This window comes from Malaya genurostris, chromosome 3 (genome assembly GCF_030247185.1).
Source record: "Malaya genurostris strain Urasoe2022 chromosome 3, Malgen_1.1, whole genome shotgun sequence".
NCBI classification, from domain to species: Eukaryota; Metazoa; Arthropoda; class Insecta; order Diptera; family Culicidae; genus Malaya; species Malaya genurostris.
Genome location: NC_080572.1, coordinates 181,128,222 through 181,153,676, shown reverse-complemented (window position 1 = coordinate 181,153,676; position 25,455 = coordinate 181,128,222). Strand labels below are relative to the sequence as shown.

The 25,455-nt window shown below is 35.8% G+C and overlaps 2 protein-coding genes across 9 annotated transcripts in view; one reads left to right on the top strand and one right to left on the bottom strand.

Annotated features, from left to right (window-relative positions):
- Positions 1-25,455, top strand: part of LOC131433707 (uncharacterized) — a 140,741-nt gene that overhangs the window by 16,437 nt on the left and 98,849 nt on the right. Inside the window, exon 1 of one of the 7 annotated variants that reach the window (XM_058600252.1) lies at positions 14,117-14,289. The exons of 5 other annotated variants lie outside the window; for them this stretch is intronic. The gene's annotated coding sequence lies outside the window, so the exon portion shown is untranslated. Of the gene's footprint in view, positions 1-14,116; positions 14,290-14,443; positions 14,466-25,455 lie in introns of those variants that run through there. One more of the 7 variants, XM_058600253.1, reaches the window with a different exon arrangement.
- Positions 21,958-24,475, bottom strand: LOC131433706 (arrestin domain-containing protein 3-like). 2 transcript variants are annotated; one of them, XM_058600247.1, is made up of 3 exons: positions 23,634-24,475; positions 23,232-23,546; positions 21,958-23,167 (listed from the first exon to the last, which is right to left on the bottom strand). In XM_058600247.1, exons 1-3 carry the CDS (start codon positions 24,253-24,255, stop codon positions 23,001-23,003), a joined length of 1,104 nt encoding a protein of 367 aa, XP_058456230.1. In that variant the 5' UTR covers positions 24,256-24,475; the 3' UTR covers positions 21,958-23,000. The 2 variants fall into 2 exon arrangements, with proteins under 2 accessions (XP_058456230.1, XP_058456229.1); XM_058600246.1 differs by having other exon boundaries at positions 21,961-23,167; positions 23,232-24,474.

Here is a 25,455-nt window from a genome sequence, read left to right as displayed (position 1 = left end):
TTATGATCAGACAACGAAGGTTCGAGCTCATCGGAGACGAGCCAATTCACCAACTCATGCGCAATTCTATCAGAGCAGAGAGTTACGTCCAAAACCTCCTCTCTTCCAGCTCTCGCAAAAGTTGGACGGTTTCCTGCATTGACTATGTGCAGGTTTGTACTGCTCACAAATTCCATCATATCAGAGCCTCTCGAATTTATATCTGTGCTGCCCCAAATGATATGGTGAGCATTTATGTCACTGCCGATTACAAGCGGTAAATCACTTTTGCAGCAGTATGATACAACCTTTTTGAAGTCATCGCTTGGCGAAGGTTGGTTATGCGGCAAATATGCCGAACAATAGACATATTTCCTATCTATGCCATCAGTAGTCATACCAACTGTGACAGCACAAATATCCCGAGTTGTGAGCTCCGATATGAGAGAAACATCGAGAGCACTATTTGCAAGTATGCATGCTCGAGGCATTTCACGTGGATTAGTCATTCCGGTCTTGTTAAAGTCAACAAAGACTGGGTTTAACAATTTTCCAACGTAGAAGTTTCCCTTTTGGAAATATGGTTCTTGACCCAAAGCTAAAGAAGCTTTACCTTCTTGCAGAAGTCTGGATAGATTCATAGTTGCTGTACGTTTATGCTGGAGATTGATTTGCGCTACTCTAACCATTATCAATTAAAGTAACGAACACTCCACCTCCTGCACTTACCGTACAACAACTACAAGAAACCAAATATATTGGCTTATAATCGCCTATAGCGAACCATGTAAGGATTTTTTTAAATGTTTTAATCATTTAAATCCCACGAGTTGCGAAGAAAGAAGTCGTCCACTGTGCCAGAGCTTCGCTTAACACAGTAAGGGAAAATCCCAAGATATTCCGTTCACGACTGCATTGTTTAACCTTCTGCAGCCATTCAGCCATCGGCACGGAAATACACCTTGACTTAGGAGTTCCTCTTTTTGTGGCCTTTTACGACATGGAACAGGAAACCAGTGGATCAATTCTTGGTAAAAAATAATTCCGCCGGATGCCACACGGCTTACCTGTTTGGTGGACTTATACCACCGGTACAGGTGGACCGTAGCGTTATTCTTAGCCAGTTGGGAAACCGCTACCGACACTACACGGCTATCTAGGCTGCTCAGAGAGGGAAGTTGACATTGATGGTCAACTTCCATGGATGGCCGAGCAGCCGCAAAATTCCGATCTTACTCAATGTGATTCGTTGAGAAGGGCAGTTTTTAAATCTTTGAGAAACAATCAAATAATCCTCTTATATGAGTTTATTATGACATCGAGTGCTGTGTCAAAGTGTTCAGAATCAAACGATCAAAATGCTACGAACAATATTTTTCCAGTGATATTTTTCAAAATCTTCTTTTATCAGTTAGCGTCGTCAGTCCCATTTCGTCTCCCAGCAGGACTTAGCAATGAATTCTCACTCGACTACTCGTGGTTAAGTGGCTCGATAAACCCGATTGTAAGCCTGGCAACTTACGTCATTTCATTACACTCCAGCTAGAGGATTTATACATATTTTATACAGTTCCATTTTCATGTTATTTAACGGCTGTCCATAAAAGACGCCACGCCGCAATGGAGAGAATGCTTTCAAATTAACAATATCAATGTGATTACGATCCAAACTTTTTATTTCCATTAAATTTTCATGTAGAATTTATTTCTCTTAATCTAGTGTTCATTTTATTTCGAATGAAACAACGACTGCGAACACGGGATGCATCAAACGAGAATATATGTTGAAACTACGTAAACCGTAACGTAAACAAACCGGTATTCTCCCCAACTCTGTTGATAAGGAGTGTTAAAAGAGCATTTCCCAAAGATACAAAAATGACAATGTTCCATGATTTTGGAAAAGTCTCATTGACACGCGTAATGCTTAGTTATGAATTAATTGAACTTACATGAATCAAGAATCATTTTAGCTCAAAATCACTACCGATTTTGTGTGACGGAAGATCCGTACCGATTTCGATCGATGTGATTTAAAGATCACTGTTCACTGATCAGAAGTGATATTTATCGGGAAAGATCACAAGCGATCTCGATTTGATGATGTTTTGAACTTTATTTTCTCAGCCCTCCATGCTACACTAAGTAAATATTATTCCTTAGCTAAAGAAATAATATATCTATAATGTTTCATCAATTCCAATCAAATACTTTTGTTTAATTATATAATTAATATTAGTAAAATAATTTCGATGGTTTTGTAGTTTTAGAAATATTTTTTAATCTAATGACAGCATGCATAATAAATTGATTTTTCCCTCATATTTGTACGGTTTGTCATACATATTGAGTATGTATAGAGATGTATTTTATTTATTTTGAATTCGTGACATGTGGGAGGGGCGGTCTTTGCTGCTGTGACAATTTGTGACAAAGGGGGGAGTCAAATATTGCCATAAAAAGCGTGACGTCTTTTATGGACAGCCCCTTAGGAGTTTTGGTACCGCATGGGTATCAATCGGCTGGTAGCGAAATTCATTTGAAATCGGTTACTGCACTGAAATCGGCATTGATTTGGATTTCATACAAAATTTCGTATGGAATTCCTAGTGAAAATGTTTTGCGTACTCGGATTTGGCTCAGACTTTATTCAGAACTGAATTCAGACTTTATTCAGAATGTGGAAGCAAGTTATTACTTTATTCATCTCCTAGCTTGATATTTGACCATCCGTAGCACTCGTAAATAGGCCAAAAAAAAATCTGCCGATTGATTAGTTCCTTATTATACTAGTTGCTAGGGAACTAATTAATTCGCCAATGGTCGGATCGTGTATTCATTGTTTTATTATTTTGTTCGTTATGACAAACAGTTGTCATGAACATAATCACTTCGCGTATCACTTGAACTTTTTCACGCTTACTTTACGTCACTCCACGTTCCGCGCTTACTCTGACTGTACCCTCATGGCAGTCTCGTTTTTAAATGGCACTACACCGATGAAGTGCTACACCAAGGTAAGAATAAACAACCAAAAATGATGTAATATGAACAGTAACCCTTGACTGTGATAAATGATCCCATTCCGCAGTGCCACTTCAGTGGTATCGGTACAGAAAAAGTGTAGCATTGGTGTAGTGCAATTGGTAAAAACAAACGTCAAAAACGTCTATTTCGTCGGGAACGTCAGAATAGACATTGCACTTCGGTGCCAAATATGTGACATGTAAATAGCATTTACTTTACATCCGCTTAGCGGATTATGTTGATTAACAGTCCAACAAAATCTGCTAATGCAAATGCACTAATGAGTAGAAGACGAAACGAAAAACTATAAAAAAAAATCATGTGCACTTTAGCACAAACCAATACTACCAAAGGTACCAAAACTCCTAAATGACTGAATGAAAAACAAACGGTTTCAACGTGGTTAAAGCCGCTAATAAACGACAACAACAACAACAACAAACGGTTTCAGTTCACCTTCCGTTGAATCGATGTAGTAACTAAAATACCGTTAGAAAACTGAAAAAACGCATTCCATCACGCATCGAAGTATATTTTTGCCTTTCTCATATAGTAGGGTTATGCAATCACTTGAAAACCGACTAGTAAAAATTGGCCAGGAGGACCAAGTGTCATATACCATTCGACTCATTTCATCGAACTGAGCAATGTCTGTGTGTGTGTATGTGTCAAATAATCTCACTAGGTTCTCGGAGATGGCTGAACCGATTTTAACAAACTTAGATTCAAACGAAAGGTCTCAAAAATTCCTAAACAAGTCTCAAAACTACACAAATCGATAGTCATTATCAGTAGGCAACTAAACAAACCGATTCCGGCTATCCTGTTTCCCGGTATCCGGTTCCGGAAGCACCGGAAATAGTGGTTATATATATACCAAAATTCATCTAACTCACCTTTCTCAGCGATGGTTTGACCGATTTCCACAAACTTAGATTCAAACGAAAGGTCTCATGGTCCCATCCTGAATTCCTATATTTCATCCGGATCCGACTTCTGGTTCCGGAGTTATAGGGTAAAGTGTGTTCAATATTGTACACCGTCACTTAAACTGGCGGAACGCAAACCGTAAAAAATGTTGTAAACTGTACTCAAAACCGTTATTCCCAATCTTAGGGTCAAATGAAATGTCTTATGGTCCTACCAAAAATTACTGCATATTTTCGGATACAACAAACAATTAAATCGTCATTTAGAGTGCGATGGCAAAATTGTATAAAATCTTCAAAATTTGAATAAAAACTAGTAGAGTTTGTACGTCATGTTAGTTGGTGATCGTACGAACCGACTTCGATTATACCGGTTCTCGGGTTCTGGTGCCGGAAGTGCATATAATAGTGAACCCACTTCGTTTTCTTAAGGATAACCTACGCGGGTAAAGCACTGTTTCATTCTGTATGTTATACTTATTAATGCGCAAGGAATTTCTTGGTTTCTTTCAAAAATCGAAGAGAAAAATTTTGAATGGAATACCACAATATTATACAAGAGGAAGGCATCATTATATCACTAGGTGGATTAGAACAGGTTTTTCATGTATGATAATATGATATAACACCCAAATAGCAATCCTCAACTAGTTCTGATACGACTAAGTCCAAACTATGTTGCAACAAGAGTACGAATTTTTTTTTATGTTATAATGGTTAAGAAAAGTGACAGCAATGTTTCTTCATAACATAACTAGTTACGAAATAGTTATTTAGGTTTCTAATCACCACATCTTTCTGTCATATTGAATTAATTATAATTTATAAGCTATCGTTACTTAATTCAAACATATCTTTAATCATCTTAATTCTAGCTACTAATTGAAAATAAGCTTATTTGACTTCAATAATAGCAACCTGTAACTAGTTCTAATACCACTTAACCCAAGTGTCATATACTCAATTTGTCGAACTGAGCAATGTCTGTATGAGAAAATGACGTAATCGATGTTGACCATCTTAGATTCAAATGAAAGGTCTCATGATTCTACTCAGAATTCCTGAATTTCATCCGTATCCGACTTTCGGTTCCGGAATGATAAGGTAAAGTGTGTTAAAAATTGTGTACCGTCATTTAAAGAGTCGAATCGAAACAAGTAAAAAGTTTTCTAAATTAGTCTCGGAAGTATTCCAATCGGTTGCCATTATCAGTGGGCAGCCAAACAAACCGATTCCGACTATTCTGGTTCCCGGTTTTCGAATAACGATGATAGTCTTATACTCAAAAAAGGATCTCATTTACTTTTCTCAGAGATGACAGTCCGGTATTCCTAATCTTAGGGTCAAATGGAAAATCTTATTCTCCTACCGAAAATTAAGCATATATTTCGGATTCGGATTCGTCGTTTAGAGTACGATAAATAAAATGTTTAATAATAATAATAATAAAATCTTTAAAATTTGAATAAAAACTAGTAGAGTTTGTAGCCATACGAGTCAACTTCGATTATACTGGTTCTCGGGTTCCAGTGCCCGAAATACCTACAATTGTGGAACTCACTTCGTTTTCTCATGGATGTCAGAGAACTGTTTCATTCTATAGGTTATACCAGTTAATGCACAAACAATCTCTTTGGTTTATTTTTAGAATTGAAGAGAAATATGTTTAATAGTAGACCACAGTACATATATATGAGAATATGGTCAATAAGAAAAAGACTAGGTGGATTAAAACAGGTATTTGACTATTTTATTCACCGTAAACATATGGTAACAGTGTAAAGCTATAGTAGGATTATTTCGCCTATACGCCACTAATGGCGCTACTTGTTGTCGTGCAATCTAAAACATTCTGTATTCACAAACAGACACTTCATACGCACCATGTATTGACTCCTTCCCATTCCTAAACTGTCAAATCAGCCCCATTCCCGGTATCGGTAACCCTGTTCTTTTGTTTCCTCACAGAGAGAAAAAAAAGCGAAACGTTTTGATTTTTCTTCAACAGCGCGATCAGTTGGCGGGACCGGGCCCGTTGGTTTCTTCTATAGTTATAAATTCGCGATCGATCTTCTGCTTGTCGCGATCTCACGTTGGGATAAAATGTTCAACTAATGAAGCAGCGGATATGTTTACTGTCTGTGGGAGGAGCAATAAAAGTTTGCTGCTTGCTGCTTAGCCTACCGAGACATCAGGCACCCGGGGGAGCAGCAGTCGGTTGCCGACGGCAAACAGCGGTTCGTTTAATTGCATAGCGAATGGTTTTGGTATAAAATTTGTTCAATAATTACTGCAAAATGTCAATGAAAAATAATGAACAATGTTTTTTACTAGCGATAATCGACTGGCTATAGTGAACAGATGGCTTTGGGGGGGTTTATTGCGTATGACTGGTACGCTGGAATATGATTGCAATCTTAAATATGGTTATTTTATATCGTATGCTGTCACATGTTTCGTACTGCTTTTTTCATATCAATTTTGATGTTATATACATTTATCAAGGCTCAGAAAATACTCTTAAAAGCATCCTTTTAAAAAATAAGTTAAAAAGTGTTCTGTATATATGTATGTATGTATGTATGTGTGAAGCCACCATCAGCTCAAGGCATTACCAGTGTATGCGGGTAGACTTACAGTAGATCCGAATTTGATTATCATATAATTGCTGATAAGAAGGCCAAAATGGGTTTTGAGGACCCGGCGTCTTCCTGCAAGAACATCCGGCCATATAATAAAGAATTTCGCTGTACCAGCTTAAACCCGCCTGATGGTTTGTTTGTTAGAAGTGTGTGTCTTACTCATTTCAGATCTTCAGGGAGAAACACAAAGCTTCCCCCGCGTGACTCAGGTTGGCAATCCACTCCATCATCCAGTCATTCATTTGTAAGAAATCCTGATGCACTCCCTGCCCCTCCCCGTTGTCGATATACTTGAGCATAATACAATATAATATAATATAATATAATATAATATAATATAATATAATATAATATAATATAATATAATATAATATAATATAATATAATATAATATAATATAATATAATATAATATAATATTATATAATAAAAATTAATATAACAAAATATAATATAATATAACATAATATAATGCAATACAGTATACTACAATATAATACAATATAACTACAGAGAACAGACATCCAAGCTAACAAACTTTTTCAAATAGCTGTGTAAAGCATACAAGTGAAAATCCGTAAAAAATCACCGACTTTGCACGTTGGATATCTGTTCTCTGTGATATAACATAATATAATATAATATAATATAATATAATGTAATATAATATAATATAACATAATATAATATAATATAATATAATATAATATAATATAATATAATATAATATAATATAATATAATATAATATAATATAATATAATATAATATAATATAATATAATATAATATAATATAATATAATATAATATAATGTAATATAATATAATATAATATAATATAATATAATATGAAATAAATCACGTACGCCCTCAGGTGATCCCCAATATTTTTCACAATAAATTTAGAGCAGCCAACTGTGAAAAAATGTTTTACACTGACGGATCATTTCTCAATGGATCCACTGGCTTTGGATTCTTTAATCAGAACATCACCGCTTCGTACAAACTCAGTGATCCGTCGTCAGTTTACGTCGCAGAATTAGCTGCTATTCAGTACACCCTCGAGATCATTGAAACCTTGCTCAAAGACCATTACTTCATCGTCACGGACAGTTTAAGCTGTCCGGGCGATGAAACCAGGAAAGTATCCCCCATATTTCCTGGGGAAAATACGGGAACATTTGAGAGCTTTATCTGAGCGGTCTTATTTAATATCGTTAGTCTGGGTCCCTTCGCATTGCTCTATTCCGGGTAATGAAAAGGCAGGTACTGCAGGAAATATAATATTTCTTTTTAATAATTAAAATAATAATAATAATAATAATAATAATAATAATAATAATAATAATAATAATAATAATAATAATAATAATAATAATAATAATAATAATAATAATAATAATAATAATAATAATAAAAATAATAATAATAATTATAATATTAGAATAATAACAACAATATATAATACAATATATTATAATTCAACTCAAAATATAATAAATAATGCAACAAACAACAGAACCACATGTTGCAAAAATATTGCACTTTACGATGGGCTTCAAACTACAAGCCATTTCGCACCCTCTCATTCTGCTACTAACGCAGAAGGCGATAGCACCCAGTCGACGCCGTTCTATTGACCAAATGTCATCATAGACGCTCGGGGAGGCATGAGATAGGAACTTTAGTGGATGAGGATTTAGTTATCTCATCATTTGATGACCAATAAGTTAGAAAGTGTTCTTGAGTGCAGAAACAAATATGTGATAGTTCATTTTAATTATGGTTTTGGTACTTTTTGATGAATCGTTTTTTTTCTAATTCTCTCAAAACAAACTATCTTCTTTTAAGTGGCGCAGCTGCCTAACTTAAAATTTTTACTGGGCTTACACTCTAATATAATTATATCTTATAGATAAAAATTGACTTGTTCCAAGATTGTATGTTACATGCGTTACTTTTTTGTAATATATTGGTGTTACGAGGCGTTACATGCATTACACTTTTTGTAAGTTACAGGTCTTAAGAAGCGTTACTTTTTTTATGGTTATATATGTTACGAAGCGTTACGTTACTTTTTTTGCATGTTATAGGCGTTACTAGGCGTTACATGTATTAATTTTTTGTAAGTTATTGGTAACACGAAGCTTTACATGCGTTACTTTTATGTAGATTACAGGTGTCCCGAAGCGTTACGTTACGTTATGTGCGTTGCTTTTGTGTAAATTATATGTACACTGAGGTATTTTTTCACGCGTTTTTTTCTACGCGGATTTCCGAAGTTACACGATTTTTTTACGCGAATGTTCAGAGCTATCCGGTTTTCATGCTTTGTCTCAGAAATGCATGGAACGTCGAGATCTGGTGTTATCTCGAATTTATTTTCAAGTTAACTCTCTGACACCTAGGAAATTTTCGCTTGTTTTTTAGATTACACTATATCTAGACGCATCAAAAAATAATTCGATTTCGGAAATCTTAGTCAATTTTTTTTTCAAAAAAAAATTTTTTTGAGGTTACACCAGATCTGGACGTTTCATGCATTTCTAAGACATTTGGCATAAAAAAATTTCTTCTATTTGCGGTTTTTTTATACGCGGATTTCCGGAGTTACGCGGTTTCAAATTCTCTAATTCCCAAAGTCGATTTTTTTTTAAACAAACGTTTTTTTAGATTACTCCAGATCTTGACATTTCTAAAAAAATGGGCATAAAAATTTTTTTATTTGTTTTGCGGTTTTTAAGCGAGTTTCCGAAGTTACGTGGATTCCCAAAGTGTTACCAAATGTTGCATGCATTACTTTTTGCACAAGTAAAAGGCAGATTCGGCTTCCGGCTCCGGTAATTACAAGGTAACTAATGATAAAACTTTCTCTTTCAAGAGTGTGTTTCATAGAAGTGACAAAACAGGGGATCATCTTCCTTAGAACTGATCAGTATGATCATCTAGTTAACAGAATTTTTTTCAATAACGGCCAAGAAAAGTCCCTTTGGCTACACTAAAACCTCAATTTATTTTAATTTACGCGTATTCAATTTACGCGACTTTTTTACGAGTTTTATTTAAAATAACGCGATTTATTACTTAATTTACGCGATGATCGCGTCTATTTTCTATTTTCATGCACATATTTGGAGCAGGTAATTAAACATAAAATTACTTTACAATTCTGTACGTTTCAATACAATTTAATCTCAAAATAAGCGTTAATTGAAAGATACAGTTATATTCATTGAACATTCAATGCAATTCAATTTAGTTTTGCATCGATGAAGGTTTTCAATCAAAATTTCGATTCAACCCATGTCTATTCCATGTTACTATTGATTTACATCTCGTGTAAATTTCATTATTTCTTTCTGTGTATGTACTCGTAGTACTATTCACAAAAAATTAACATACTGTGATAAGATCCGTAGAAGAACTTGCACATCCGAAACCTCCTCTGAAAAGGCCTTAAGGTCTAATAACGTAATTGATGATCTATCCAAAAACTACCTGAAGTTCAAGCCTCAAGATCTACCAGTGCAACAAAGTGCATCAACGAACTTATCGCTCTCGGTTCATATTCGTGACACCATATGCAATCGATAGGACAGTTGTGATTGCTCTAGGCTATTCAAAAACTACCTGAAGTTGTAGTTTTACGACTATGAACAGCATTGAAAAACGTAAACTGCTGAATGTTCGTGTAGATCTTAAGACCTGTTTTCACTAAAGTTCTTGAACGACTGGAACAGCTATAAATAGACAAATAAGCAATGTGTAGCTCTAAAAATATGAACCACACTCAAAACAGGCATTAGCCGTTGTAGTTCTTGCTGTGACACAGTATAGTCCCTAAGGACAATACTCCAAGTAGTTCTTGTATATTGGAACATCTCTTAAGCATTTACATAGTCTTAAAACATACTCAGAGGTTCCTCAGGGACTAAAGCAAGGCTAAAATCAAATGATATTTAGAAAAGTTTTATTTAATTTACGCGAAATGTTATTAACGCACTCCCGTCGCTGCGCGTAAATTTAGGTTCCAGTGTATCTCATTTCTTGATCTCCGTCTCCTGTAATATCGTAATCCAAATCCATAGATAGATTCGAGATCTGGAATCCGGAACTGGGGTTCGCCACTAAATAGATTCTGGACCTAAATACTGGATCTAAACTCTGGAATTCTATAGTCCCATAGCCTGCTATTGAATTTCATCTGGATCCGACATTCGGTGTCGGAGTTACGGGGTACAATGTGCAAAATGAATTTCGAAAGTGCACTCGATTTTCTCAGAAACCGGTCCTCCATTTTTACACTTTTATAATCCCGTATAACCCCACCGAATTTCATTGATATGCGACTTCCGGTTCAGATTTTAAAGGCTGATAAGCATAATAATTGGAGCGTGATTTTATACATGACACGGAAAAATCGAGCAAAATATTTGCAACTAGCCGTACAATTCTTCATTTGAACAGTTCTGGTTAATGAAGGACTGAATACATTGATTTTGGGTAAACCGGATCCTCGTTCCCGGTTCCGAAAGTACTGAAAAAAGTGATCGTGTACTCTAAACCGGAAATCACTCCAATTTCACAGAAACGGCTGAACCGATATTTATTTATTTATTTATTTATTTATTTATTTATTTATTTATTTATTTGTTTTGAATCATCGGACATTGCAGTCTAAATGATTTGAGTGGGAAAAAGCCCATTTGAGTTTACTAACACATCCAATGGCATAGTTCTCAAACAGGCATAAAAACCACTATCTTTTCAACTATACTAAAACTAATGACATAATACACAGAACACTAATATAATTGTCGTTGATTAAAAGCAGAATACATACAAAAATTAAATAAAATAAAATATATCACAGAAGTTGTAGTCTGCGTATGATGGATGCAAATTTTTTTGATGAGTCGCCAAACTCGAAGACACTATCTACTTCTGAAAAAGTGCGTATCATAGAAGTAACTGGCTCGTGATATCCAAAACTTGTGCGATGAAATCTTGTCGATAGTAACGATACATCGCGAGTTCTCCTAGAGGTTCGTAGATCTATACGGGATAGCAGTTCGGGTACATCAATTTCACCATTCAGGATTTTCACTACTGTTACGGCTTGTTGTATTTAAAAACTCAAACGAAAGGTACACACTAAGATTTAATTCCTTTGTTCGGTAATATTTTTGACGCGAAATTTCGGTAATCTATAGAAATGACCGAAATTTCGGTACATGAGTTTTCTTTTACAATAATTATGCAAATTTTTACCGGACGATCAGTTTTACGTAAATTTTCATTACAGAATTCTGTGAATAGATATACAATTTATACGGTAAATCTGAATAGTCGCCGAGTACGGTAAAACCCATACTGTCCGTATGGTAAAACTATCTTACAATAACCGAACTTCTGTGAAAACTGATTGTCATGAAACTAACTGCCAAACAATTTTTAGTAAGTGTCTTTTTATTAACCAAACGAAAAAAATCTTGAAGAGTTCATCGAATGGATTGAGGTACAGGTGCAAAAGTTTTTAAAACATTTGAACCACTAAAAGCTTTTTGTTTACTTATAGGCAGAAAATAATTTTGTATCACTTGTCCACTTGCTGCCTACACGAATTCGAGGGTAATTTCTGGTGGAGTCGACGGATTGTGCAGTGCTTTGGAAGGCGCTCATAATTCCGGTCAGCCGAAACATTTGACCCTTTTTTGTGGAATAAAACCATGGCCACAACAGATTGGAATTTCCTTCATTCGTTTTTGTGAATTTGTGTTGATTTTTGAAATCCGAAAATCCAGTATTTTAACCAAAGGAAAACAAACAAACAGTAAATTACCGAACAATCAGTTAGATCCAATTGGTTTACAGTGTACGGTAGTTGTTTGACAGTTCAGCAATTACTGAACGATCGGTAATCAATTTAATTACCGAACTGATTACCGAAGGTTCAGCTGTTGAAAATTCGGTAAAAAATTACCGAATTCTGCGAAATTTTCTAAGTGTGTATTATGTTCCCATAAGCAAGTGCAGAATTTTGTCCGGATCCGACTTCCGGTTCCGGAATTATAGAGTTAGTAGTGAAACAAATTCCAACCCGTCATTTAGAGCGATAATGCAAAATAAGGTTGGTTCAAAATTGTTTCAATTTGTACACACTACGCATTTCGCAGAATTCGTTAATTTTTTACCGAACTTTCAACAGCTGAACGTTCGGTAACCAGTTCGGTAATTGACTTGAATACCGATCGTTCGGTTATTGCTTAATTGTCAAACAACTACCGTAAATTGTAAACCAAATGGATCCAACGAATGGTTTGATAATTTTTTGCGTTTCTTTACTTTTGGTTAAATTCTGAATTTGAATAGATTTTCGGATTTCATAAAACAACATACAATTTAAACTTACGATAAGGTTTTTCGGATTTGGAAATTTTTCATAGCAACGAGTGAAGAAAGTTCGAACCAATTGTGACTACGGTGCACTATATATCCACGAAAAAATATAAAAAAATGTCTAGCAAAAATGTAAGTTCACTTCCCGGTTGACCGGAATTATGAGCGCCTTTCGGAGCACTGCACAACCTGTCAAGTCCACCAGAAATAACTCGAACGAAATGCATTGGCAGCAAGTGGACATAGTGATATGAAATTGGTTTCTGCCTATAAGTGAACAAAAAGCTTTGAGTAGTTCTAATGTTTTAAAAACTTGTGCACTTGTACCTGATTGCATTCGACGAACCCTTCAAAATATTTTTCGATTGGTAAATAAAAAGACACTTACAGAAAATTTTAATAACTGTTTGACAGTTAGTTTTCACGACAATCAGTATTTACAGAAGTTCGGTTGTTGGAAGATTATTTTACCTTACGGACGGTATGGTTTTTACCGTACTCGGCGACTATTCAGATTTACCGTATGAATTGTATATCTATTTACAGAATTCTGTAATGAAAACTTACGTAAAACTGATCGTCCGGTAAAAATTTGCATAATTTTTGTAAAATGAAGTTCATGTACCGAAATATCGGTAGTTTCTATTGATTACCGAAAGTTTTCGTCAAAAAAATTACCGAACAACGGAATTGAATCTTAGTGTGTAGGTTGTGTTATGTGCTGGTCAAACGAACCAATTTTAACTCTGCCGATTCCCTGTTCCCGGTTCCGGAAGTACCGGAAATAGTGGTCAAAACACAAAAACGGATCTATTTCTAAGGGACGGGTGAGTAGATTTTTACAAATTTAGACTCAAATGAAAGGTTTTATGGTCTCATAGCCTGCTATTGACTTTTTTTCGGATGCGACTTCTGGTTCAGAAACAACAGAGTGAAGTGTGTTTCCAATTGTATAATGGCATGTAAAACAAAAATGCAGAAAAAAACGAAGAATTGACTCACAGTTTTTTTTAAATTGAAAAGGTTATGTTAGTGTATGATCAAACAAACTCGTAAATATTTAATACAGGTTTATTTATACTCGGATTTAACCAAGCTACGGTCTTTCACCGGGTATCAAACAAACATTTTAGTTCATATTCAAGATTCAAATAAGAATCTCTTAGTAATATTAATTAAAACAAAAGTTATATGAAAAAGGCATTTAAGGATTAAAAATAGGAGTTTTTATTCGAACGGATTTTCTTTTGAACTATGCATTCATCGGTCATTGGCAAATATAGATAAACATGGACGAAATAGGATCATTTTCTAGTAAGTATAAAACCTTATCCAATACGATAGTCCAGTTTTTCTGCTGCAATTTATCGCCTAAGGCATAACATAAACCAATGCTTTGCATTTAATTGAAATATGTTACTTTCATCTTTACACATTTGAATTTTCATCTTAATTATTCTTCCCCACAGCCAGCCAGGGCAAGTACTGTTGTGAGTAAATCTCAGATTCACTAAAGTTTAATGGAGTGCAAAATACAACGATTATGCATGCATATTCGCATTCGAATGAGGCAAAAAATATCATCTACAGATCCGGAGATGACTGGGCACATAAAAAATAAATGACTGCTTGTTAAGCTTCCTAACTGCTGATGGTTTTGTTGCAGCTTTTATCTCTCTGGTGATGGTGAGATGCATTTTTTTCCACTGATGTTTACTCTCGGTGCCAGGGCTCGGCTAGGAAATCCAACCGTAGAAAAAGTAATTAAAATTCATGTTTTTTTCTATGGCTACGTTTTCTTATCTATTCAAATAGTGTTTCTCTTTTTTTTTTGCTCTGTCTCTCTCTAGTATCTATTTGAAACATTAAGAGCTTTTCGTTCTGGTTTTGCGTTCGACATTCATCGGGGTTTACTGGGATTTTCAGCTAGCCAGCGCATTCCGTCCAAACTGGAACTGGAAACACAAAACTCGTCACTCTGTTGCAAACAATTTCCATCTGCGCTGCATAGACTGGAGACGAAGCAAAGAAAAGCCATTCAGCATCGGAGCTCTTGTTTGTGATCTGGTGCCAGACGAAAGTCAAGTGGATAAGGTTGGATTGGGGAATCGCATGAATAGAAAATAAAAATAAAACATGCTGCACAGTTCTAACCGACTACAAAGCTCAAGAACAGACTGGGCGGACTTGGGTGACTCTTGTCGTTGGGGGAAGCGCATGCAAAAAGAAACACCAACGAGCTGCAAGTGGGTACGGAAAGTAAGGTAACACTCAAGTCTACCAGACGTTTACCTGGAATTTAGCAAAACGTGAATGAATATAAAAGTGAAACAAGTTTATACCCTGGTAATCATAACTCTGCGCGCACTTCTTTTCGCGTCCCTACCGGTGAAAAAAAAAAAGAAAAAGGCTTCCTCGAGTGGATTTTGAGGTGAATCAAAGGCGTTGGAAGTGTTTTTTATTTGCGAAAACGTAATATGATAGCCAAGTTTAAGGTTACAGGGAAATGGGTTTTATTTAATTAAATCTTCACCTGTGCGCTAGGAGAAAGGGACTCAACTTTAATTAACGCGATCTTAGAGAAGAGGGCTGTCGTTTTCCGAAGTGTTAGTCATGTTCACATTCAGAACGCACAAGTTTCCCACTAGAACTAACTATGCTGTGAAATGGATAGTAATGAACTGAAGGTGTTAAGAACCCGAGAATGAAACCAGCATTGAATATGTTTGGTATGTATCTATCGCATGCATGTCATTCGCAATGTTCAGAATTACGTCGTTCGTTATATAGCGCCATTTTCTTATTATGAGTTCTAATGCATTCAAGCATTTTGATTTAAGCCGGTGAGCTGCTAGTATGAATTGGATGAATGTACTATTCATACTTACATATCAGTCCCATATGGATAATCGGCATGTAAAGAAAAAGGACTTTATTTTCCGAATTTTTTGATAATTCGTGCTACAAACCGATTAATTTCAGTATTATAGCATGAAATATTGGTCATACACTTGTGATATTTTAATATTTCGATAGGCTTAGTTTATGAAATTTGCTCAAACTCAAAATTTTCATTGCAATTTCTGCAAGTAAACATACTGGATAGACTTCATCCATCAAGTCAACTCATAAATGGAGAAAACCGACATGGGACTGATAGACGAGTATGTAAAAATGTATAAACATTTTTCGGAAATTCCGTATATCAATTAGTGAGCGCGTAAAATGATATTGACACTCGGTTTTCCGGGCCTCGGTTCGAAAGTCGGTTTTCACAGTGATTACATAACCTTTGTTTATGAGAAAGGCAAAAATTGAGCGGTAATGAGTTTTGATGTTTACGTCGCTTATGCCATTATCCCTGGTAGAAATGATTTGCAAATCAATAACAAATTTTATAATTAAAACCAAACATCACAATGGTAGAAAATAACATTATTTAGTTTAAATAAAGAGTTAAAATATAACATTCTGTCATTGTAATATCAAAGCAAGAACAAAATTTTTATTGAGGACAAATTTTTCATTCTTAAATTTAACATAGAAAAATATCATAACCATTTATCTTATCTGATTCTGATGCGGTTTGTTCGATAGCATTTTATTTGAAGTTAGAACTACTGGATAAATTGAACATAATAAAATTAGAATAACTCATGAATAACGAAATAAGGTATAATAACTAATTTTGATGCTATACAGATATTGTATTTTCTATAGAGAAAGGCAAAAAGGTGAGAGATAGCGAATTCACATCAAAATATTCAGCATTTAGTTTTTTTTTTTTTTTTTATTATTTATTTTGTTTGAATCGGATTGTTTCGATTGAATACGAAATTTTGCATTCTGTAGCTCGATCGAGCTCGAGTTTTCCATGCAAAAGCATCACTCGATCGGACTACAGAATGCAAATTTTTACATTCGTTCGACAAAATTCGATTCGATCGAATTAGAGAATAGGGATGAATATAGCGTAGAATATCAATGACAGATGCGGCACAAAAAAAATAATCGGGCAGTTTCATTCAGTTTCACACTTCGTACTGTCACAATTGCAGAAGTTTTTCTCTTTCTAATTTCAGATTTTTCAAGTATTTCCACTTTGGTTATTTGTCTTACCAAACAATCGCTTCAACATGCATATTGAAAAATATTCATTTTTAACTACTTAAGAGAAAATTTAACTGCTTAATGCAAAACTCGGCATTTCGATTTGAACCGCTAAGCAGATGTAAAATTTCTGCTATTTACAGAACACTTTTGTTAAGCATCAAAGTGCAATTTCTATACTGATGTGCCGAACGAAAACGTTGTTTCGAATGTATCTAACCGATGCAGGTTTGGTCATTCAGGGATTGACCAAACAGAAGCCAAAGTTCGTCCTGGGGCCCATAACCATTTTTAATTATATTTACGTTTCGTATTTGACTCATCATCATTGGATTATTTGGTTTGAAAGCAGGTTTCAAAATAGTTTTTCATCGCGCTTTACATTCAGTTTTTTGTTCTATAATAGCTCGATCAGTCGATATATTATGAATTATTTATTCATCGTAAACACAAAAGTTGAAAAATTGACAAATGAATGATGTACCAGATCTCCTGACAGTCGGCTGTCTGTAGTTTCAAGAATTCTGGAAGTTTATCGCTTCGTATACTGTATTTTCTGTAGTAATGGGATCAAATTGTTAACTAACACATATCCCAGATCTTCTCCCATCCCTACGAATACATCTCCTATCCTGTGATACTCGTGGAGATGCATTGGTACTCTCCCTTTCCAGAAACAACTAGTATCGGACTAACATTCCTTCCCTTTCTCAGTAGCATAGCCTTTAGTCGTGGCCGGTGTAGTTATTGACCATGTAATGAAAAACCGGAAGATGGATCCGAAGAAATTCAAGAAAATTGTGTGAGGCCATAGGACCTTTCATTTGAATCTCGGTTTGTGAAAATCGGTTCTGCCATCTCTGAGAAACGTGTGCGACTATTTTTTTTGTGCATATCGCCCTGTAATTCCGGAACCGGAAGTCGGATCCAAATGAAACTCAGGAGCTTTGTATGGGACCGTGAGACCTTAAGAACTAATTGGCTCAAGTGGCACGTTGTTTCGATTAGATTTCAATGTGCCTGGTGGAGTAGTTTCCCATTCATGATTTGAAAAAAAAATGCATTGAATTATCAGTAACTCCCAGAAACGGCAAAAGATAGCATGGCACTCGATTGCGACACCACCAGATAATCGAGTATAACTCTAATCAGTCTGGGTACAATTTACTCTGAAAATGCTTTCCGCTATTGTATACAATTATAAATCCAAATTTGAAGCACATGCACCAATTCTCATCTAATCCTTCGGGTCAATACCTCAATCAGAGATAGCAGATCTGGCTCTAATCAGATCATTGATATTGTACACGGAATGAATGGTGGAGTTAAGATAAATAAGAGTACCACTAATCAAACACTAGAAGAATCGTGTTGATTTGATAAAGAAAGAAATGCATGTCAAAGGACAGTTTGAATATTTATTTGCTAACTTCCAATAATTCCTTTTGTTTTTTTCTTTAAGAAAGTTAAAATTAAGGTTTATAATCACGGTGAAAATCGACTCTTTCGATGAGGGTATACGTGTGTGAATGTATGTATGTATGTCAAGTAAATGTGCCCTCGATGTTTTGAAGATGGCTAAAATAATCCCATAGCCTTCTATTGTTTTTTAATCTGGCTTCCGATTACGTAGTAACGCGGTAGAATGTGCAACAAAATGAAATAAAAAGAAAGCGAAAAAAAAGTGCCCTTGAACTACTCAAATACCAAATAACCTATTTTCATAAACTTTGATTCAAATGAAAGTTATAATTGTTTCCTAGCTTGCTATTGAATTCATCCGGATCCGACTACAGGTTCCAAAGCAACGGGGCTGAAAATGCTCAGGTACTTGAAACAAAATTAACAAAAATTGTCTCTTTTTAAGTAAACGTAACTTTAAATGAAAGCTGTCGTTATCTCATAACCGGCTATTAAATTTTGTTCAGATGCGATTTCTGGTTCCGGATAAAGGGGATAATAAAAACAATGGAATTTAAAAAAAAACACACGAATTTCTCATTCTCAGAGACCGCTGAACTAGTTTTCATTAACCTAAATCCAAATGAAGCTTACTATGAAATGTTACCCGGGTTTAACTTCCGGCTCCGGAATAACAGGGTAAAAGTGCATAAAAAGTGCACTTGATTTTCTCAAGAATCGCTGAACTGATAATCACTAGCTTAGATTCTGATTATTCAGGAGTAAATGCGAAATAAAATGGAAAGAAGTGCACTCGATTTTCTGGGAAATCACTGAAACAAGCTTCAAATGAAATCTTTTGATCCTACAACTTGCTGTTGACTTTCATTCAGATCCGATTATCGGTTCCATATCGACGGGGAAAAATGAAGAAAAAAATGAAAAAGGGGAACTAGATTTTCTTAGACACCGCTGATCCAATTTTTGCAAACTGTGATTCAAATATAAAGTCTTATGGGTATAGCCTACTATGAAATTGATCCCGGATCCGGAAACTTCTGAAAGAATTGAACTGAAATTGTATCCAGATCCGTCTTCCGGTTACGATCGACGGGGAAAAATATGCTGAAGAATAAAAAAGTGCATTCGATTTTCTCGGAAACCGCTGAACCGATTCCTGCTTAAAATATAATATATTTTATCTGAATCTGACTTCCGGTTCCAGAGTGAACCTGATTTTCTCAGAAACCACTAGAGCAATTTTTGAATACTGAGTTTCAAATGGAAGATCTTATCCAGATCCGACTTTTGGTTCTGGATGGACGAGATATAATGGGAAAAAAAATAAAAAAAAAGACTCGATTTCTTCGGACACCGTTGAGCCGATTTTTGCAAACTTGGATTAATTTGAAAATCTTTGTGGTCACAAAACCTGCTGTAAAATTTTATCCGGATTAAATTTTCGGTTCCGGAATTACAGGGTGAAGTGTACCAAATTCAAATATCGTCATTCAAGACTGCGATGCAAACACCGTATAAACTCTACGCAAACTGTTCCAATATATAGGGTAACGGCTCACTATTTTATCCGAGCTCCTATTTTCATCTCATCCCTTCATCTCATGACATTGCATATGAATCATATCCTTCAATGTACCTGAACCAATCTGTGAAATGCTTTAAAATGTTAGTTTAAGTTTTTGCCATACTTTTTCGTTTAAAAAATGGTTGTATGTAATTCGATGATAATTTTTTTTTTGCATTCAACACAATTTACTTTACAAATTATGAGAACATTTTCGTCTCAAGTTTTACAGCTTGTCATGTTTCTAAATACTTACTAATTGATTCGTTTCAAAACATGATTACGATTTCACATAATTTCACCACTATTCATTGTTGGAATGTTGACTTTTCACTTGTTTTCAAATTCTAAAATTCCCCGTTAAACAATCAAAATATTCGAAAATTTGTACGTAATTTACTTGATTGCGCGTTGTTTTCATCTTCATATTGATATTTATATTTAAATAAAACTATTTCGGCTTCAAGTATTAGTAGAAAATGCGCGTTAAGGATTAAGAGTAAACCAAGTTAACTTGTGTTAGTAATTTGTGCATTACGTACATTTTATTTGATACGTATGTCATAGATCTATGTATTCATATATGCAGTGCAACCAGTTTATCGAGGTGGCTTGCACGATTGAGTTTCAAACAATCTTTTTTAGCAATAATTTATTAACGATTTATTAATTTTAGTTGTTTGACGTAAAGCCGCCATAACTAAGTTCAGTTTTTGCAATGACTGAGCGGAAACATATATTGGAGAAGCCAAATGAATGAAAAACTAACAGAAAAGATGAATTTTTGGAAAAAGATACGCTCAGAGACAGGACTCGAACCTGCGTTCTTATGCATTCCGTGCATACGTGCTACCATTTCGCTACTCTGAATCTTGTTTTAGTCATTCTAAAACGCCAAACAGACACAATAGCGCGTACATCGAACATGGTCTACATCCTGGCCGTCACCCGACCGATACCTTATATCCAAACATCTTCTCTGTCCATCAAACACTAGTCTTCTCGCTTTATACCTATTTCTCTGATCAAGCATTGAGTAGGAGAGTGTATTTATAATCGCTTGTCACCTTCTTTAATGGTGCCAGTCGCTGGCTGGACATCGTCAGCGACAGACCCCTATGAAGGTAGTATTGATTATCTGCCCTTTCCTACCAGAAGCAGATTGTTACGGAAAATCAAACCGCAATTGTTTTTAACGATTTATTAATTTTAGTTGTTTGACGTAAAGCCGCCATAACTAAGATCAGTTTTTGCAATGACTGAGCGGAAACATATATTGGAGAAGCCAAATGAATGAAAAACTAACAGAAAAGATGAATTTTTGGAAAAAGATACGCTCAGAGACAGGACTCGAACCTGCGTTTATAATGCATTTTCATTCATTTGGCTTCTCCAATATATGTTTCCGCTCAGTCATTGCAAAAACTGATTAATTTATTCTCGAACGAACGTTAAGCCAGACTTTTTGGATGAAATATTAGTTTTGATAATTTTTTCACCAACGTTTGATGGAAAATTGCTTACATTTTATGAATGTAGATTTCAATTCCCTAATAAAAAAGCTAGCAACACTGCTTCCATGGATTTGTATTAGATTGCGCTACACAAAATAAACAAAACTAAATATTTTCTGTTACGAAAGCAGTTTTCCGGAAAAATAAATAGTTTTACGACAACATTCCATATCCATTGCCTTTCGCGTGTCAAATTAAAGGTTCATATTTAGCTGGTTTACTTATAGAAGGTACGTAAATCTTTATATCGCAATAATTTCTGCAAGAGGAAATCCATATAGGAATGTGTTTGTTGCTAATCAAATGTGTTAGTGGATGTAAGCTGAAACTGAAATATTTTTTCTCGGGCAGTTTTAAGGAAAGCGGAAAAGTTTTAGACTAAGATTTTCACTTTTCTTGAATTGCAATTTCAAGCAGAATGATCGGATTGGTTTATTTTTCAACCATATGGAAGATTTGTTGATCAAAAGCAGGAAAAGAAGCGCAGGAATTTGTTTTCACGTACACATAGTTCATATTCCTCATGCGCTTGCAAAGAGTCTTACTCCTTAAATACTAATGAAATAACTATTATGGAAAATCTAGTAACACTGGTTTCATTCCAATATATGTTAACATAACGCTGTGAAGTTAGTGTTTTATCGGTTGTGCATCTGATTTTTTTAAGGGCCAGTCCAGATTACCCTTACAGTAAAATTTTAAATGTGAAACGAAAACGACCCAAAAATTTTTAAAGACAAATTGATACCAAACTGGTTCTAAAAATATCGTGTGTTTTCTCACAGTTGGCATTAGGCCCTTTTAAGAAGAGTTCTGACTTTTTTTATCCTGAGAGTTCTAGTGATTTTAGTGGCTATATAAATTTTTGGCTATACCGGTCTCCGGTTTCAAGTTCCGGAAGTACCGGAAATGATGACCTAAAACTGTAAAATAACGAAATTCACGACAATTTCTACGGGATAGTTATGGTTAGATCCGACGTCCGGTTTTATAATTATAGATTGAAGGGAGTTAGAAATTTCAAGCCTGATGAAATACGTCTCTGAAAAATCTTTTTTTTGGCCATACATATTTACTCGGCTATTCCGATACCGGAAATAAGTGTAAAAAATCTGATGCATCATTTTCTTATATTTGTATTAGGTGATTTTTATTTAATCAATAACTTTTCTTTGACATTTCTAAACAAGCTAGTACATATGTACAATTGGTGATACTTTTCTCGGCACACCCACCTTGACTCGTAGGCACTTTGAAATCGGTGAACAGAATTTCATTACCAAACAAACCAAGAAAGCCGATAAGAACCAGCAGCAAGATAGCGCTTCTATTATTTTTATTTTTATTTTCACCGATAAGTGTCACAACGCAATTATTCCATTAAGTGTGCCCTTCCGCGATTTTGCAAACAACTTTCAGCTGGTTGAACTGGATGCCTTTCGTGAGCTATCGTTGCCCGGTTGTTCAAACTTGTAAACCGGATATCGCGGGGTGAAAGGTTTCGCTCCCAGTGTCTGCTGTTCGTCGTCCTCGTGAATGTTAATCTTCGCCCGGCTCAGCGATTCCTCGAAACTGTGTGGTACTGTGTGAAAGAGAAGGGTTTCAACGAATAAGTTGTGTTCGTAGAACAAAGCGGGTAATCTCACTTTTAAGCGATTGAGCGCTGCTGGATAGGAACTGTGCGGGAAAATTGGCCGTCGTTCCGGAGCCCTTCAGCTGACCATCGACGATTGATGATTGTTCCTGAGATTTGTTGAGATTGGCCAACGGAACCGTACCAATCGTGATCGGAATTTTTACTCTAGGGCTCGTGTACAGCCCGGGGACTTTGGCAATGACTTCGATAAAATATTCGATTCGAACTATGTTCGTTGATCGCGATGGTGGTTCGGGAGGAATGAGCAGCCGTCTTTGATAGCCGGCCGATTTATTTCGATCTACACCACAGCACTGGTACTTAACTAGAGTAGAGAATACGTCTTTGGTCCTTTCACTTGGTGACTGGCTAACGTACTTCACCTGCCGGCGAAGTTTTATTTTAATCTCACCTATGTCCTTCTTACTTTTGTTCGTAACATCGACGGTGACTAGGATCAACTGTCCCGGAACATAGCCACTCATGGGAATAAATACTGTCATGATCATTGGTGCCGATCTGCACGGCCCACAGCTGAACTGTTTCATGTTCTCCCGCACGGTAGCGACATTCAAAGGTGGCGCAATTTTGTTCAAATCCAGCTGGTTAACAACGGTGAATGCTATCTTGTATGTTAAATCGTACTTCCATGGCCTTTCAAATACAATGCGGATTGTGTACCGTATGTATCCGAAATCTCCCTCGAACGATGTTGGGCTACTCGGTGGCAGTTTGCAGGAAAAGTGAAATTTATGTAACCCTTCCGTTAGTTCCATTTCGTCTTCTTCCGCGGATCCCATAAGCACCACCACATGATTGACATATTCTTCACGGCCACTGTAGACCACACTCACACCGCTTCCCACACTTTCGGTCCATTTCACAGTGGCCTGTCCGCTTATCTTCAGGTAAACACTTTTCACTTTTTTCACCTTCGGAACGGTTACATCCACCTGACCGGCGAGAGTTTGCCCCGCAAGGAAGACGCCGTGCGAGTTCTCGTCGAACGATATGTCGCAAATCGGCGGCGCCATACCGGAACGCGTCGCACTGGCATGACCTATTTCCGACGGTTGTCCCCCGTTGACTGGTGTGACGAAACGTGGCGGACAAAAAGCGTCCGTGGCTCCAGATAAAAACGAATTGCAATCACTAGCCGATATCTATAACCATTATCAGCTAAACAAAATCACACGGCGCGCACTTGTTTGCCAGACATTACGATAAATAAAGTGAAATGGATCCAGGAAGATTGGGAATGCTAGAGTGTGGAAGCTAAAATCCAGCTCGAGGATTATAACGCCGTCCTTCATCGGAAGTATTCGATAAGATAATGTCGTTATCGGCTTGTTATAACCTAGTGTATCAATTTGTGACATTTCCTCCTTCGGAAATTATTTTTGATTTGACGTGTCTTCTGTTTGATTTATCGTCACTCACATTATAATAATTTGATGTAAATTGATATCAATGATTATATCTTCGTGGTTGTCCATAAGCCATGTAGATAAGAATTTGGCAGTGTTGAGAATGATTCATAGGGTAACGTGTTATAATATGCCCCCTTAAGAAAACATCGAGATATTTCCAAGTGTATTAATATAATTTCCTCGAATATGTGAGTATTTCATTGCAATACTGCTGAGGAACAAAATGTTCAATGACTCCAATGGAAAAGATGAGAATTGATTAATATAAACACATTTTCCAAAACGACCATATTCTTAGTTTTTTCGCTTGCCTCAGACATAATGCCCCAGCAGCCGTAAAATATGTCTCAAAACAAATCAGTGGCATGACACACAACAAAAGACATTTTACCCCACAACAATGATGCACTATACTTCTTGAAATATCAATAAAGTGACTGTTTTGAGATAATCAGTATATCAAAGAAATTGCGACAAAAACGCTTATTTAGTCGAAGCAAAACCTTACGTCTAATAGCTGCCAAATGAAATTTTCAGTTTTTCATACTTTCCAGCAAACGACAACTACCAAACTTGCATAGCAGAAAGATCCTACGAAAAGATAGTGCTAGTGATAAAACTTTGATTCAGAAAAGTCTTGAGTGCTAATGAAAGGAAGGGGGCATTTTGGCTAGTAAGGAGTGTATCGAAAATAAGCTATCCACATACATTTCTGTTGTACGCATGTATTTGTGATGGGTTTTTATCCTCAGATCACAGCATGCTGTGCGTTTGGCTGTCAGCTTTCGTTTGTTTACTTGTTTG

Excerpts from the sequence above, each read along its gene's own strand:
- LOC131433706 (XM_058600246.1), bottom strand. The coding sequence starts at position 24,255 with ATGGCGCCGCCGATTTGCGACATATCGTTCGACGAGAACTCGCACGGC. Across the intron at positions 23,168-23,231 it reads CAGCGCTCAATCGCTTAAAA|TACCACACAGTTTCGAGGAA; the intron begins GTGAGATTACCC and ends TCTTTCACACAG.